At 44.2% G+C, this 17,704-nt stretch overlaps 1 protein-coding gene across 1 annotated transcript in view; it reads left to right on the top strand.

The window, feature by feature from the left end:
* The first annotated feature begins 10,573 nt into the window (after positions 1-10,573).
* The window catches only part of PTCHD4 (patched domain containing 4), a 50,672-nt gene continuing 43,541 nt past the window's right edge, over positions 10,574-17,704 (top strand). The window contains exon 1 of the mRNA XM_081906124.1: positions 10,574-11,149. Within this exon, the coding sequence (XP_081762250.1) occupies positions 10,601-11,149 (549 nt within the window). The 5' untranslated portion in view covers positions 10,574-10,600. The remainder of the gene's footprint in view (positions 11,150-17,704) is intronic.

The following is a 17,704-nucleotide window of genomic DNA, read 5'->3' as shown; positions in this document are numbered from 1 at the left end:
CGGAGCAGGGTGCTGCGCCTCTATTCCTTGGTAGGAAAGACTATGTGCAGGTGACCTTTGTGACAGACAGTTGTATTAATATTATTAAATTTATATACTACTTATATGCCAAAATAGCTTCTGTCCAGTTTACAACTATAAAATCAATGACAAAATCCAAAGAAGGCGGGGATTGCTAATGTGTTAATTTCTATGTATAGATGCAAATTTAAAATTACTATAATTTAGTAGAAACACAGTCCATCTCACCTTAGTATTCCTCACCTATAAGGGCACACTAGGTATCATTAAAAAATCCCACTAGCTTTCAATAAATGTTTCTAATGTGCATTTGGGCTACAGGTCTCTCTCGCTCTGAGATAAGACTTTGTCAGTTACAGCCACAAAGCTCCTCTGTTTATTTCAATCCCCTAAATTGAAGATTTGGAAAATACTCTGTACATGCAAAAGAAACTGCAAATGGTTTTTTTAATACAAGTGTATTTATTAAAATATCAACTTACAGTAAGCAGTTTGTAAGCAAATACCCAGGGACTGGGGTGAATCAGTGACAGTTTGAACACTTCTTTTCACATCCACATTTTTTTTAAAAAAAACCCCAAATATTGTGCCAATGGCTGCAACAGAAACTCTATTTACTCAGAGGTAGAGTCTACTGAGCTGAATGGGATTTACTCACAAGCAAATGTGGTGATTCCGAATCAGTGAAGCCACTTGCACTCCTCAGTCTGCATTCCTCTGGACTGCAATGCAAAGATCACAGGGAGCAACCAAATAAGCAAGAAACAGTATAAGGAATTAGCTAATGACCACAGAATGACCCTTTGCAGTACCCCCCAATGGGTAGAAGTGGCAAAGAGTTCTCCAAATGAAAAGGAACTAGGTTCTAAATTCCCATAAATGTTTCTGTTCCAGTTAGTATCCATTTCATTGTCCTGGTGCTTCATCAGCTGCTTTCCAGGGACTCAGCTACATTAGTCAAAAAAACCTTTGTTTTGAATGCATTTGTCAGAGCTGCCTCCAGGTCCCAGCTCACAGAGGACCAACGCTAGCCGGTTGTAATGTACAAAAGTCTTTATTGAAGTTCAGTTTCCATTTACAAGCTGCAGCGTGCAGCTCTACGTCTAGAACCTAGACCGGCGAAGCTCCGTCTGAGTCTCCGCCCCCTGTACACCAGTTTAAGACTCTAGCCTTACTCCACCTCTTCCGTTGTTCTTTCCTCCTCTGGGTCCTTCTGCCCCCCGGGGTCTCCTCCTTTCTGGACTCTTCTGACGCTGACCCCCCTGACTCTTGTCCCTCCTTCCGGCCGGCTTTAGGACCTGGCTCCCTATCCGGGCTACCTGCTGTGCCGCTCGCCTGTACATTTGAACTTGGCGCGCGCGCCCAGCCTCCAACCTTCCTCTCGACCGTTTCCGCGCTCTCCGATGGAGGCGTGGTCAATCCTGACTCATCTCCTCTCGCTGGTGGTGAGCAGCCTGATCCCGATACCTGGGACTCCTCCCCCCCACTGCGCTCTGGTGGGGAAGCTGGTCCTGATTTCCAACTGCTGCTCTCTGAATCCCCTCTGGCCCCTTCTTCCTGGGGTGTCCCCCTAGGCACCCCCCTTGCCCTGGCCATGGGCGCCCCCTTCTGTGAATCTTCCGATTCGCTGGAGAGACTCAGGGAATTCCTCGGACCACTGTCATCGCTTACGCTCCCCTCGGATTCCTCCCCCTTGCTCTCCATTTCCTCCCTCTCCTGTGCCTCTGCTCCTGAGCCCCTGACAGCATTATATACCTGCAACACCAGATAACGCTGGAGAGCAAAAAGAATTTCTTTATGATTTTCCATAGTAGTTCCCCCCCCCTTTGTTCTAATGATTTAATTTCTGACTTATTTATAGCGGGTTTCCCCCCTATGTGTAGATCCACCCCAGGACTGATCTGTGGAAGGGCGACTTCAAGGCCTCTGCTCTCATTTCTTACTGTTCTTGATCTTGATAGGGGATTAGGGTCAGGCAGCCCTTCAGATATTCATTATTACACTTATACCCCACCTTTCCTCCAAGAACCCCAAGGTAGCGTACGTAGTTCTCTCCTTCCATATCTTATCCTCATGATGTATGTGGAAAAATAAACTAAAGAAAAAGTAGCCATTGCCATTATGAACACAGGAACACATATTTTGGGGCAGAATAAAGGATACTCATGCTGGCTGAGTAGCAGAAATCGGAGGTAGCCAGGAAAACCCGATCTGGCCAATTTGTAGCTAGTGGGATCATGTTCACAACAAAGGTCGACAGGACAGACCCTCCTGCCAGTACAATTCCACTTGTTTTAGTATGGGCATAAAATTCCTGCAACAACCCTTGGTTTGCGGTCCAGCCCTTTTCTTGCTAATGTCCCAGATTACTGGAAGCCAAATGTCTATACGGTTCTTGAGTATGGAATAAACTAGTAATTCCTGATCAGGTGTCTGTTTACTTTTTTTTGCACCTCATTCCTGAGTTCCAGCTTCCCGGCCAAGAACGGAGTCAGTACCCTAATCTCTGGTGAGAGATTTCCCACAACACTCACAACACCCCTGTGAGGTAGATTATGCTGAGCTTCATGGCTGAGTGCGGGGTTTGAACCCTGGACTTTCAGGACTTACTACACCACATGGACTGTCCACAAAGAGGAATGCCTTCTGACAGCCCTTTAAAAGACGGTTTGCTGTTTGCTACTCTAGGCTTTTCCCTGCTTCCCTCAACTTGTCTGCGAATCCTTCATTTGTTAACTTTAAACACATTTCTATTTTATTATTTATATTATTACTGTGAACTTCATCCCATTTTAACTTATTTCCCATCACAGTGCTTCATTCTTTCTGTCATTTTCAAATGCCATAAATAAACCATTTAAGAACCACTTGACTCTCAGGAGCTTCTTGCACACTTCTTTTTTGTTTGTTTGTTTCTTAAAGCAGATAGACAAACTTCTTTCTTCCTCTTGAGAGTCGTCACCTGAGCTAAGGGGCATTCTGCCAGTGGAACATGAATGCCAAGGGTACTTTGCATGCCAGGGATGAATGGAGTCAGAGACTAAAAGGGTTCTGATTGACAGTCCAGAATAAAGGCTACCACATATTAGGGTTTCCAATGTTTTTCAGGTTGCCTCGGAAGGAAGTCCTATTGAGTTTTTGGGTTTCTGATATTTATTTATTTATTTATTTAATATATAGCACAGCATAAGTATGCATAGCTAAACTATGTAAAGCAAAACTGCAGAAAAACAATTCTTTCAGCTATAAACCAACATATGTCTGTCAAACTGATTACCTTAAACTAGCAAAAATAACAAATATAGCCTGACATCTCCAAATTTTTCACTACAAAAGATGGTAAAAAATGCATATTTTTCAATAAATTTATTTTCAATTCTTATGCTTTCTCTTGCTCAATTGTAGTATGTAATTCTATACATAGCTGCTGAAACCCATACCCTATAAAACCAGTCGGATGGGGTATTTAGAAACGGACAATTTAGCTGAAGTCAGCAGTACTGCAATCATTTCAGCATCTCCTTCCTCCATGTAGTCTTCTCTTTAAAAGTATAATTATGGCATGATCTGGTAAGTTATAACCCACCATTTCTTTGAAATTGCTCAGAACTAAGAACTGGTGTTATTTTATTTTATGGCAATTCCAGAAAATGTGGATATAATCCACATCAGACTTTCCATGTTGCCAGCCTTTGTATTATGATATCTTATAAATATATTTCAGGTTATGAGGAGCCCTATTGCATTATAACAGGGGAAACTGCTTGCAAAAAAATTGTTTAAAATCTGATAGCACTAATGTTTTGCTGGAATCTGTGGCACCCCAATTGTTACTTCTCTCCAGGTTGACAGGAAGCCATTGTTGTAGCCTCTGGGCACAACAAATCAACCTGCTACCACGGCAACCCACAATAGCATGGTCTAGCCTAAATTTTACAAGCTTGCCAACATGGTTTTAAATTGGATCAAACAAGGCCACAACTTTATTGATTGCAGATGTAAGAGGTTTGGCACAGGCAGTGGGTACAACCTCTATGACTCACATCAAATAGGAATGTCCACACCAGGAAGACCACTTTCTTTCTTTTTTATAATAATTTTTAATAATTTTCAAACATACAACATACAACAAACAAGACAAAAAAACCCCACATATCTCAACAAACAAATACATACAAATAAAATTGACTTCCCCATACCTCCCTTTTACCGCATCCTTGTTTTTCCATTTTTTTAGCAACCCTTAATTCAATTTTTCTAATTAACTCTCTTTTGGATTTTCTTAAGCTTAACATTTACAGCTGTAGTTCTCTGTTTCTTACCCCTTGACATCTTATCAGTCCACAATTTTACAACAATTTTTAAGATATACTTTAAATTTTCCCCAGTCCTCCTCCACTGTCTCTTTCCTCTGGTCGCGGATTCTGCCAGTCATCTCTGCCAGTCCCATATATTCCGTCACCTTCGTCTGCCATTCTTCCAGAGTAGGTAGTTCTTGCATCTTCCAATACTTTGCCAACAGGATTCTTGCTGCTGTAGTTGCATACATAAAAAATGTCCTATCCTTTTTTGATACCAGTTGGCCGACCATGCCCAAGAGAAAAGCCTCCGGTTTCTTTACAAATGTCCACTTAAGGACTTTCTTAATTTCATTATAGATCATTTCCCAGTAGGCCTTAATCTTTGGGCAGGTCCACCAAAGATGGTAAAAAGTCCCTTCAGATTCCTTACATTTCCAGCAGTTATTATTGGGCAGATGATAGATCTTTGCAAGCTTGACTGGGGTCATGTACCACCTGTAAATCATTTTCATTATATTCTCTTTCAAGGCACTACATGCCGTAAACTTAATACCGGTGGTCCATAACTGTTCCCAGTCAGCAAACATAATATCATGACCAATGTCCTGTGCCCATTTAATCATAGCTGATTTCACCGTTTCATCCTGTGTGTTCCATTTCAGCAGCAAATTATACATTCTAGATAGATTCTTAGTATTGGGTTCTAACAATTCTGTTTCTAACTTTGACCTCTCCTTCTGAAAACCAAGTTTCCTGTCTTGTTTAAATGTCTCATTTATCTGATGATAATGTAACCAATCTCGAACTTTATGCTTTAGCTTCTCATAACTTTGAAGCTTCAACTTTTCGCCATCTTGTTCTAAGATTTCACAATATTTTGGCCAATTAGAGTCCATGTTAAGTTTTTTCACTGCCTTAGCTTCCATTGGTGACAACCACCTGGGGGTTTTACTTTCCAACAAATCTTTGTATCGGTTCCAAACGTTGTACAATGCTTTCCTAACAATATGGTTTTTAAAACTTTTGTACACCTTTGCCTTGTCATACCATAGATATGCATGCCAGCCAAAGTTATTGTCATACCCTTCCAGATCCAAAATGTCTGTATCCTCAAGAAGTAGCCATTGCTTCAACCAGCAGAATGCTGCTGATTCATAATAAAGTCTTAAGTCTGGCAGGGCAAAGCCCCCTCTATCTTTTGCGTCAGTTAAAATCTTGAATTTTATTCTGGGCTTTTTGCCCTGCCAGACAAATTTAGATATATCTTTCTGCCACTTCTTGAAACAGTCCATCTTGTCCAGGATCTGCAACGTCTGGAACAAAAATAACATTCTCGGCAATACATTCATCTTGATAACAGCAATTCGGCCTAACAAGGAAAGTCTCAACCTAGACCATATATCTAGATCCATCTTTACTTCTGACCAACATCTTTCATAGTTATCTTTAAATAAATTCACATTCTTAGATGTTAAATTCACCCCCAGGTATTTGACCTTTTTTGTTATTTCCAAACCAGTTTCACTCTGAAACCTATCTTTTTCTTCAGTTGTTAAATTTTTTCCCAACACCTCAGGAAGACCACTTTCAGGAGTGCTGTGGCCGTACATGACCCCCCCCCCCCGCGCATCTGGACAGAAGCACTTCCTCCAGGATTCCTTTAATGGGATGCCCTTTGTCTTGGACAGTCAGAGGCTTACCAGGTAAAAAGTAAATGTAAAGGTGAGGGACCCCTGGATGATTAAGTCCAGTCAAAGGTGATTACGGGGTTGCAACACTCATCTCACTTTTCAGGCCAATGGCGCCAGTATTTGTCCACAGAAAGCTTTCTGGGTCATGCGGCCAGCAGGACTTAAACCAGAGCACACAGAAACGCCGTTTACCTTCCCACTGCAGGGGTACCTATTTATCTACTTGCACTGACATGCTTTCAAAATGCTAGGTTGGCAGAAGCCGGGACAGAGCAACCGGAGCTCTCCCCGTAATGGGGATTCAAACCGCTGACCGTTGATTGGTTACAGTTTCACCAACTAAATGATATTTTCAAGATAGATAAAAAGAAAGCTTTCAGCTATGAGACCTCAAGATTTGAAAAGGACTTGTTAGAAAATATTATAAAATTACTGTCAAAAACGTACAGATTGCTTTTGGAATGGCATGCAAAGGATGAACAGGTTAAATCTATAATGATACACTGGGCAAGAGATTTGGTGCATAATATCCAATTTTCAGATTGGGAAAGGTTATGAAATTCTCGGCATGTTGTACGCTGAAAGAAAATTACATGAAAATTATGTACTGGTGGAATTTGACCCCTAGTAAGTTAGAAAAAAAATGTATAAGACAATTACAAATAACTGCTGGAAATGTAAAGAAAAAGAAGGCACCTTTTACCATATGTGGTGGATGTGCAAGGTAATAAAAGCATTCTGGGAAATGATATATAATGAATTGGAAAAAAATGTTTAAAATAACATTTCTTTAAAAAAAGAAAGCTTTTTTATTAGGAATTGTAGGTACCAGATCGCAAAGGAGCGGGAAAGACATTTTATGTATGCGATGACAGCCTCATGGATGTTACTAGCCCAGAGATGGAAAGAATGACGGCTCCCCACATCAAATGGGGGGCGCCTTTTGTGTGGTCGCACACAGCCCCCTGGATCCCAGCAAGGCTCCCACTAGTACGGGTTGGCATCACCCTCCCCAGGCTGGATACCTGGAGGTCTCCGCCTACCTCAGCCAATCACCCAATGCCGCCTGGGGAGGCATTGCCAGGGGATTGGCCAGGTAAGGGGAGGGAAGAAGAAGAAGAAGAAGAGTTTGGATTTGATATCCCGCCTTTCACTCCCTTTAAGGAGTCTCAAAGCGGCTAACAATCTCCTTTCCCTTCCTCCCCCACAACAAACACTCTGTGAGGTGAGTGGGACTGAGAGACTTCAAAGAAGTGTGACTGGCCCAAGGTCACCCAGCAGCTGCATGTGGAGGAGCGGAGACGCGAACCCGGTTCCCCAGATTAGAGACTACCGCTCTTAACCACTACACCACCCTGCCCACACAATGGAAGGTGAATCTTACCTGTGAAGCGTCACTTGGCTCCAGAGATATAAAATAGGGATTACTGAATGAGATGCAGTTGGAAAGGTTGACAATGGGACCCATGGAGGGGAAGGTGGGAAGTCCAGAGATTCAGAGAAATCTCTAAATATGGATATGTATTTTGTATTGTTATAATTCTATACATGTAAAATAAATAATAAATAAAAATTATTTATTAAAAAAAGAATTCTCAAGAGTTATTGACAGGGGCTCTGAGATGACACCTGCAAATTCCTTTAATATTGTGGAATGCAACACATCTGACCTACAAGACTTGAATTTATGTGGCCTAGCTAGGCATTTGTGTACGGATATCTTTCTTGGGCTGTAATTCCCTCCGTTAGCCATTGATCTTGTAGGCATACACACTGCATGGGCAGTGCTCAAAATTATTTGAATGGAGAAACTTGTTTGAAAGGTCTAGTGTGTTACACAATCTTAACCATTCGATCTGTTTTCTGCTAGGACAAGCAGTTTCCCTTGTGGTAAAAGACAGAGGCAAAGTGGAGGCATAATGGTTCTGTCACCTGCTTACGTTTCTCCATCTTCTCCAAGGGTCCAAGAAAGAGCTTACTGACAATAATGGAGTAATCCATTCACCTCCTGTCATTCACTCCCAGTTCCTGTCAATCTAAGGTTTAGCGATATTCAAAGCATGAGAATACATGACACTGAAGATCTTATCTTTTCAGAGTCAGATAGACTTTTCTGTATTCATAAATTGTTTCCAATTTATCCATAAAAGAGATTCCAAGGGGGCTTAGAACTCTCTAATAACAACACAGCCGTGGCAAAGTTTTAATTACTGACAAAGTCTAGGCATAACCCAGCCAAGGTACAATATTCTTTAGTCCTCTTGAGTTCAGCTGGAAATATGTTACCTTGAGTCTTGATTTAAAAAATAATAATTTTATATTCCATTTTACAACATTCAACATTGAATATAAATCTACACAAATCAAATAATATTTTCCGCAACTTACTTCCCTCCTCTTCTACGGTTTCTTATTTTTCCATTATTTTCTTACTACACATCCAAATTTATCCTTTTTACAAATTTATCCTTTATAATTCTTTTAAAAATTTTACTGCTCATGTTTATATCAGTCCTGTTAACTATTTACAATTTGTTTTCATATGTTCGATAAATTTTCCCCATTCTGTCACAAAAGCCTGTCCTCTTGATCTCTTATTCTTTTGGTAAGTTTTGCCATCTCTGCGTATTCCATCAGTTTTCACTGCCAGTTGGAGCCAGTTCCTCTTTCCAGTTTTGGACATATATCATTCTGGCAGCTGTGGTTGCATACATAAATAGTATTTTCTGGCCTTTCGGCACCTCTTCTCCGAATATACCTAAAAGAAAAGCTTTTGATTTTTAAACAAAAGTTATTTTCAAGACTTTTTTCAATTCATTATGAATCATTTCTGAGAAAGTTTTTGCAATCTCACACGAGCACTACATATGAAAGAGTTACCTTATTTCTCTTTACATTTCCAACAAATATTGGATTCAGACGTCTACATTTTAGCTAGCTTACTAGGCGTCAAGTACCCTCTGTACATCATCTTTATATAATTTTCTTTTAATGCATAGCAAGCTGTGAATTTTAAATCTCCATTCCAGAGTCTTTCTCACGCTGCCATGCCAATATTATGACATATATCCATTGACCAATGTATCCTTTATGATTTAACCATGTTTTATTACTTCTGTTCTCAGTCAAATGGTTGTGTTGGGCACACTTGCCTCTTGGCATCTCTGGTGGCAGTGAAAGCAAAGAGGGTTTAAACCCCCGAGCTGAATGCCCAGCTCAGAGCTGTGCCCGCTTCTTAACGTGGGAGAAGGCGGGTGTGAGGGTGGTCCCAGACAGCGGAGCAAAACAGCTTCTCCCTCTTCAGCCACCACCTTCCCTCCCACGGGCAGGCGCTCATGTTCTTTAGGGAGGGGGGTAACAAGGTCCCAGCACTGATCCTTGGAAAACTCCACTTTCTGTGGCTCTGTCTGTCTGGAGACCTGTCCATTTCTTTGCTTCCTGCCATGGAATGGATCCTGGCCCCGAGGACCACGCTCTGGCTCCAGGGTCAGAAGCAGCAGGATTCTGAAGGCCCCTTGGTGGGGAACTCAGGTCTGGAGGGCTTCCCATAAGGAGCATCTGGAGGAGACCAGGAGGCCAGATCCAGCAGGCCCCCACCTCACTTGGCCAGCCCAGGATACCACAGTCAGCCAGGAAAGGGGGGGGGCAACCGGCACATCTTCATATAAGCTCACCATGAGGAAGCATTGGGCACATTGGCTCCAGGGTCATCCGGTGAAAGATGAAGTACTTCTTGTCACACAGCATAATTGATTTATAGAATTCATGGCCACAAGGAAGAGTGGTGTCAGCAGACATAGATAGCTTTAAAAAGAATTAGACAAATTCAGGAAATTAGAGGGGGTTCTAAGGGCACAGATTTCTGGCACTTTTTGCAGAGCTTGCGAAGAGTAACTGGGAGAAGTCAGTACTCCAAATTTTTGGCCTATACTGAGTACATCTGAGTGAGTACCGATTTGTGAATGCTGCATGCCTCGTGTGCTTCTGCAAACACGCCACGTTGTTCATTCATTTTACTGAAACCCGTTTATTTGGGCTGAAATTGGGCTGGGGAAAGCGGAAACACTGAAGAGTCCCCAGCAGCGAGGAAAACGCGAAGCCGCGGACGGTGGTTGGGGAAGGGGCGGGAAGGGCCTCCGAGCCCGGCGGATCCTGGGGCGGGGGAGGCTGGGGCGGCGAGCAGCGGGGATCCAGCCCGCAGGCAGGCGGCGCTCGCCGCCCGGGATGGGGCGCAGCAGGAAGGCCCCCCCCCCGAAGTCCGAGTCCCTCGATGGCTCGGGAGGGCCGGGGAGGGGGGGGGCTGCTGCAGCCCCGCCCGCGAGGATGCTGGTGGGGGATCCGCGCCAGCGGGCGGGCGGGCGAGAGGCAGCCAGCCAGGGAAGCCCTGCCCTCTCCCTCCCTCGCTCCCCGCCCCCCCCCCCCGGACGGCGCTTCTCCTCCGCGCTGCTGCAACTTGCTGCAGTGTTTGAACGGCGCGGGCGCGCGCGCCGGGCGTGCACGCGGCAGGCGGATCCGGCGCGGAGCCCCGCGGAAGGTGCGCTTGCCCGCTCGGCGCCGGCAGCCTGGCGCCGGCTGGGGCGGAGGAGGATGCTGCGGCAGGCGATCCACAGAGGGCTCCGCTCGTCGTGCCACCAGCTGGGCTTGTTCGTCAGCCGCCACCCGGTCTTCTTCCTGACGGTGCCCGCAGTGCTGACGCTCATCTTCGGCTTCAGCGCCCTGCACCGCTTCCAGCCCGAGACCGACCTGGAGCGCCTGGTGGCGCCCAGCCACAGCCTGGCCAAGATCGAGCGCAGCCTGGCCAACAGCCTCTTCCCGCTGGACCGCTCCAAAAGCCGCCTCTACTCGGACTTGCACACCCCGGGGCGGTATGGCCGCCTGATCGCCCTCTCCAAGCCCGGAGGCAATATTCTGCATCAGGCAGAAGGACTGCTGCGCATCCACCGAGCCGTGCTGGAAATGAAGGTGAACCACAAAGGCTATAATTATACTTTTCCCCATCTGTGTGTGTTGAGAAATCAGGATAAGAAATGCGTGCTGGATGATATAATTTCAGTGCTAGAGGATCTGAGGCAGGCTGCCCTCTCCAATAAGACAACAGCCAGGGTGCAAGTGAGCTATCCCAACACTAAATTGAAGGTATGCGCTCAACTGCATGCTTTTGCCCGTTAAAGAGGCAGCACTTCCTTCCTTGTCCTCAACAGCAAAGAGAAGCGCCGTGGTCATTTCTGGGGTAGTTTTCCAAAGACGGCACCCAATGACATACTTCTGTGGGGGAATCGGGGGGGGGCGGGGGCGGGTAGATTTGGGGGTGGGTGGGAATGGTGTGGAGTGGGAAATTGTCCCGTCTGCAAATAAACTGAGCATGGGGTAAAGCTCTGCAACGCTTTTCAGGCAGAGGCTAATCCATCACAGGAATGTATATGGGAAATGTCACATTTTTTGCACTTGTCATGAACTCCGCTTGGTACGGGAACAGACCTTTGATATGGTCCAGAAAAAGCTTCCCTCGGGTGTGTTTTAGGAAACCTGTCCTGTAGTGTGCTGATGGCAGAAGGATTGCAGTAGTGATTCTAGGAATTGTGTTCGTTAGCTGCATGCCTAGGGTGGCAAGTCTGATGGCCAACATCCGCACGGCCAGCCGTGCCACTGGTTATGATCTGGCATATAGGATTGCACCATCAATGCAATGCTCAAGTAAAGGCAAAATGGTGGGATATGGAAAGTTTCTGCCCAGCTAACCCGAATATTTCATATCCCATGGCAAACAAAGGTTCCCTACCTGAATCTAAAAAATGCGACCGTGGATATGAATGCTTGGCTCAACAATTTCTCCACTGGTAGAAATTTTATTCTAGGATTCTGCTTGAGACTGCTGTGTTGCACGGCAGACAGAATTTCAGGTATAACCTGCAACCTTTTGTTATCACTGACATCACTGGATGTGCAATTTAAGCCTTAGCCACGTAGTTCAGAAACCATATCTTATTGTTATCCCTGACACCCACCTTTAGCCCAAACATGCATTTGGAAACCCACAAAAACTTCTTATTTTTCTTCAGAAAAAAAACACCATTCATTTTTATGGTTGTGACCTACATTAGTTCAGGCTGCAGCCCTAATAGTGGGTTCTCCTGATCTACCTGGAAGTTATAAATATGAGCACAATGCAGCAAAACCTGGTCACATCTAAGCCCTACTGAGATTAAGAGGGCTTGTTTAGCACAATTAAGGCTGCAATCCTCGGCACACTTTCCCAGTAGTTAAGTCCTATTGAAAGCAGGGGGACTTACTTCCAAGTAACCATGCACAGTGCTGCGTTGCATGTCCCATTCCATCCCATCCCATTGTTGCCAGAAGAACTTTCCCAGCATTAACTTTTGCTGAATTATACCTTACATGTTTCTTTCAGCTATGTGTGTGTGTGTGTGTGTGTGAATGATAATGTCCTACATGGGAAAATATCCATACTTGAGAATGTGCATAAAGTCTACCATAAGCCCTAAGTGAAGTAAGAAAAACACACTGTAGTAGTTCATTTTCTTTCACTGAAATTATTTATTTTGTGTAGGAAAGATATGACAGATGGAGTACATAATAATAACAACAGCAGCAGCAACGACAACAACATATTCATATGCCATAATTTATTATTTATATACCACCCATCTGACTGGGATTTTTTCTGATTTCTATAACTGAGGGGCATTTTATGTTTATTTCTGATTCATATACATGACTTGTCTTTGTTGGGCAGGAAAACGGCTTTGAAAACTAACAGTCAGGGAATTAAACTTTGTTCCATGCCGTTAGTGAAACTTTCTCCATGCTCAGAAACACCCAATAGACGTGCTGTAACTTTTTGTATTCTGAGAAGCCCCTGAGTCTAGAACTGTGAGTCTGCCCCATTATGTGGCAGGTCGTCCTGGATGTTCTTGACTTGGTGGAGACGGGGTCAGCTGGAACTGCGGGAGTTTGCCATTGCCATTGCACCACATCCTGGGGTGGTTTGGGCCTCCAGCTGCTGCTGTCCACCATAGGAAGAAGAGGTCGATTAGGTCCCACCCTAAAGGTTGATGGGATCTAATGTGTTCCTTTGGGCTCTCAGGGAATTTCTGGCTGGCATGGTTGGTGCTCCTGTGGAAGTCCATGTTGCTCTGTGGAATATGAAACTGTGCATTAACACCATAATTTATTTCCATGTCTCTGTGCACAGCTATTAGGGAATGAAATCTTTAGGTTTAAAGGTTCTCTTCCATAGGCCCAAGATCAGTTAATGTGGCCAAATATTGGTTAGCTGTTCTTTTCACTTGCTCCTTCTAGTTGTAAAGAACCTTGAGACTCAAGAGATGTAGCTCCTGCTACCCTGTCCTTGGTTGCACTTTGGACCGCAGCTTCTTTCAGGGAGAGTTGGCCTCCCCTATGAAACCTTGCCAGCTCTCTGCCCTTGTGTCCCTTGGGCAGGCCAACCAACCAAACAGAGCAGAGTCCGTGTTTTGGTGATGAAGGTAGCACCTTCCTTGGTTGAGTTCACTTTTGACCAACCACCGGGCAAGAGGCCAATTCTACCACATATATGACACCCACAAGCCAAAGAGGCCAAACAGAAAACACCCAAGTGCAAAAAGGGACTTCAATCAAGGCTCAACACCAGTTGCAAGATTTATTACCACCATTGAAGATTTGATGCATTAAAAAAATATTGTGTTTAAAAAGAAATGTTATAACTTTGTAACAATGACATGTATGTTAGTTTTTCTGTCTGTCCATGTAGCAAGACTGCCACACATAACGTCTGTGCATGATATACAGATACTTTTACCATAGAAATGTGTGTAAAAAAAGCATATAATGTTTCTAATTTTGATTGCTCCTGCATATTTTAAAATTCCCCTCATACCACTAATTGTAAATTTATAAGGAAATTGTAAGAAAATCCAAAAAAGTTGCTAACCTGAAAAGAACAAAACAAATACAAAACAAGAGCTGTTTTGGACTGTGGAGGAGGGCCTCTCCTCTCCTTCATTTGGTACCCATTTGTGGGGGAGATGGCCCCAGAAGAGGAGGAGCAGAACGCTTTGGTCCTTCTCCCACCAGCCTGCTGCATGTAGTTCTTTGTTTTCTATGGATCCCTTCTAAGTGCCCCGAGAGCAGACTGGGCAAGGCCTTTGGTGTGATCCGGCAGCGCTTAGCTTAAGGCACAAGAGGCCACTGTGACCTGTGTCTGGTCAGTACCTGGATACCACATATATACCAATCCATGAAAAAAGAAAAATGAGACAGAAATTTAATATACAGTATAGACACACACATATATGCTAATAGACATGGTTGTCATTCCCTTTTAACACTTTCCAAGTTGATGGCCATCACTACATCTTGTGGTAGCAAATTACATCGTTTAACTTTGCGCAGTGTAAAGAAACGCTTGGCTTTGTCTGTGCCTCTTCCGACATTCAGCTTCCCCAGAAGGCCCTGGGTTCTGGTGTTACTTTTCCTACACCACACATAGTTTTCTACAGCACTATCCCAGCCTCCCTCCTTACTTGTCTCCCCCCTCCAAACTAAAGAGCCCCAAATGTGGTAACTGTAGCCCACAGAGGAGTTGCTCCAGCCCCTTAAACATGTTGGTCACCCCTTTCTGCCCTCTTTCCAGCTCTAGAATATCCTTTTTTGGGGGTGCATGGGGTGTTTGGGGAGGGGCTCCAAGAAGCTGTCAGCATGCCCTGAGAACAGCTTTGACTGGCCAGTGAGCGGAGCTGATAGGTCTCAATCTCTCTGTGAGTTAGGGCTTCCCCTGCATTCAAAGACAGGCTCTGGTGGATTGAGCAGATGAGACCAAGAGTGGGTCCAACAGTCAAGGCGGTTTCTGCACATGCCGTAGAGGGAAGTGAGATGGGGGTTGTCAGTCTAGGAAGGTATCCCATCTGGCCCATCTAGGAGAATGAAATCTCTGATCCTAAACCTCTGCTGCCTTGTGGGATATCTTCAGAAGAAGAAAAGGCTCAGGAGTAAACCCTTCACAAATCCAGAGTGGAGTCCCTAAGGTGGTTGGATGGCACCTGGTGCGCCTGCTTCCAGCAACTCCTGCAGACGATCTGGGCAGCCCAGGACCTCCAGACACACTGCCCAGGTCACTTTGGTGCTGCTAATGCAGCGGTTTTGCTTCACCACTGGAGATGTACTCCATTGTCTCTCAAGACGGACGGTGGCCAAGGCCAAGGCAGTCAAGGCCAAACCAAGCTCAAGACCTCCAAGGCCAAAGTGGCCAAGCCCAAGAAGAAGAGGCTCCTTGGAACCACCGCTTGCCCTTGGCACGCGACCCCAAAGACTCTTTTAAGAGCCACCAAAAAAAGAAAGACAGGTGCCAACAATGCCCTTTTTGAGTTGTGGTTACCAGAAATGTACACAATATTCTACACATAGCCACATTTATAAGCATTTTGATTTATGATATGAAGGCATTGTGGTACAGACAGTTTCATTTTCTATCCCTACCATTAAATTCGCCCTTTTCATAACAGTTGCACACCAATGCAACATTTTCATCAAACTGTGACCCCAATATCTCTTTCTTGGTCAGTAACCACCAGAAACTTAGTATATTTGCCCCAATGTGTAACACTTTACTCTTGTTTACATTGAACCACAACTTGTTGCAACCCCTTTTGTCTTTTACCAACCTGAAAAATTTGGTGTCATCTGCTCAATACTAACTCCAGGTCGTTCATTCATGAACAAATTAAAAAGCATTAGTTCCAGCTGATCCAACGTTTTGCATCACCATGTGCTTAATGACACACTAAAATAACTCTTAAAAAAATTATTTGGACAGGTCTTACCTTTTCAGAAGCCATGCTGACTTTTCTCTGTGCTTGGTAATTTTGTCTTTAGTCATGCTTTCCATCACTTTTCCCAGAACAGATACAAAGCCAACTAACGTATAATTTCTTGGACCCTTTTAAAAATACAAGCTACATATGTTTATTATTATGACGTGAACTATGGGTGAACTGAGATCTATGGATGTGAACTGTGATCTATAGATGAAGGACAATATACTGCTGCTGCTGCTGCTGCTGCTGCCAATTTCTTAGAGGACCAGAAATTTCACATTTGAGTTCTTTAAGAACTTTTGGATAGATGCCACCTGATTTTTAATTTGGGAGGGGGCGTCTGCTGCAGCTGTTGCCAAAAACTCCACTCCCACATACCAGTTAGATTTTTAAAAAACTTCCTATTGGGTCTATGTCTGTTTCTTTCCTACATACTTCAGAAAAATTGTCATAAGAGCAGTTGAATTAGATCAAAATGTTTCTTTCTTTTCTGGTAGAGGAATGGCATAGACTTTTAAGGAGCATAGTTGTCAAGTTACAACTGTAGTCTGGAAACTGTCTTGCAGAAATCCTTGGTTCTCTATTATAGAAATCAACACATTGGCAAGCTGAACATCAAAGTGTTAGGTAGGGCAGAAACAAGAGTCAGACTTGATTGCAACATGTTGCCCAGTCAGGAAGCAAGGTACAGTATGAAACTCAAGGCTGGATCACCATCAGGCAGAAATGCTACTGTTGCATCCTGCACAGAGCCAAGGTTTGGACTAGGTGACATCCAAGGTCCATTCCAGTCCTATGATTCTATTCTATGGGACACTGGGGCAGGGGTAGAACAAAATAACACATTCACACGCTTGTGCACATTTTACACAAATTTACACATTTGTGCACTATTTAATCCCTGACTCCTCAGCTGTCCATGACTGTGGTCAACATGCTTTATGGATTATTAACTATGGGGAAATGTTGTGAATGCTCCCTTGTTTTAGGGTTAGGCTAATGTTCTGGATGTTAATGCCCTAAGATGCTCTTAGTGTTTAGTGCAGTTGACTATTTTTGACATTCTGTGGTTATTGAGAACTTTAACATGTACAAAGGTGAAAAAGACAGGAGATGCCATCGCTCTGAGGCGTTTTCTTTGTGACAAAGCTGCCACATACACTTATTCTATATCAAACTCTCACATGTTGTTCCAAGCGCCATTCAAATGTCCTTCATCGTGGGCCCACCACACTCCAGCTCCGAACTCGTTTCACCATTGCAGTGACAGGAATACCTCAGCATGAATTTATGCTAGATGATTTCTTCCGCAGCTGCCCTGGGACCACTCTATGAAATCTAACTTACATATTTATGGGAAGAGGGAATTACCCCCCACAGAAGGAAGAGAAATTAAAAGTCAGGTTACTGCAAAACATATTGCCTGACTTTGGCAGCTTGTAAAATCGGGGCTGCTGTGACATTATGGAGTGAATCTCATGGGAGTCGATGCACATTCCAGCATTTACTGAGTGCCATTAGCCAACCATGTATATACACTTCATCAGGTGCTTCTAAAATGACCTTTAATAGCTTACAACAAGGCCAGGTGTCCTGCCAAACTCATATTCCCCAGAAATAGAACAAAATCAAACAAATGAACTGAAGATTAATCCAGATAAGACTGTGGCACTGTTTGTGGGTGGCTCCCTAGACTGGATGGGTGGAGCATCCCCTACTGTGGGCGTGATGAAATTCCCTCTCGAGGAGCAGCTATGTAGCTTGCGGGTCCTTCTAGATCCCTTGCTGTTGCTTGAGGCTCAGGTGGCCTCTGTGGCGCAGAGTGCCTTCCATCAGCTTTGGCCAGCAGCCCAGCTAT

This window comes from Podarcis melisellensis, assembly GCF_964234715.1.
Source record: "Podarcis melisellensis genome assembly, chromosome: 3".
Classification (NCBI taxonomy): domain Eukaryota; kingdom Metazoa; phylum Chordata; class Lepidosauria; order Squamata; family Lacertidae; genus Podarcis; species Podarcis melisellensis.
Note: the sequence above shows the minus strand (reverse complement) of the source record. Positions and strands in the feature narration are given on the sequence as shown.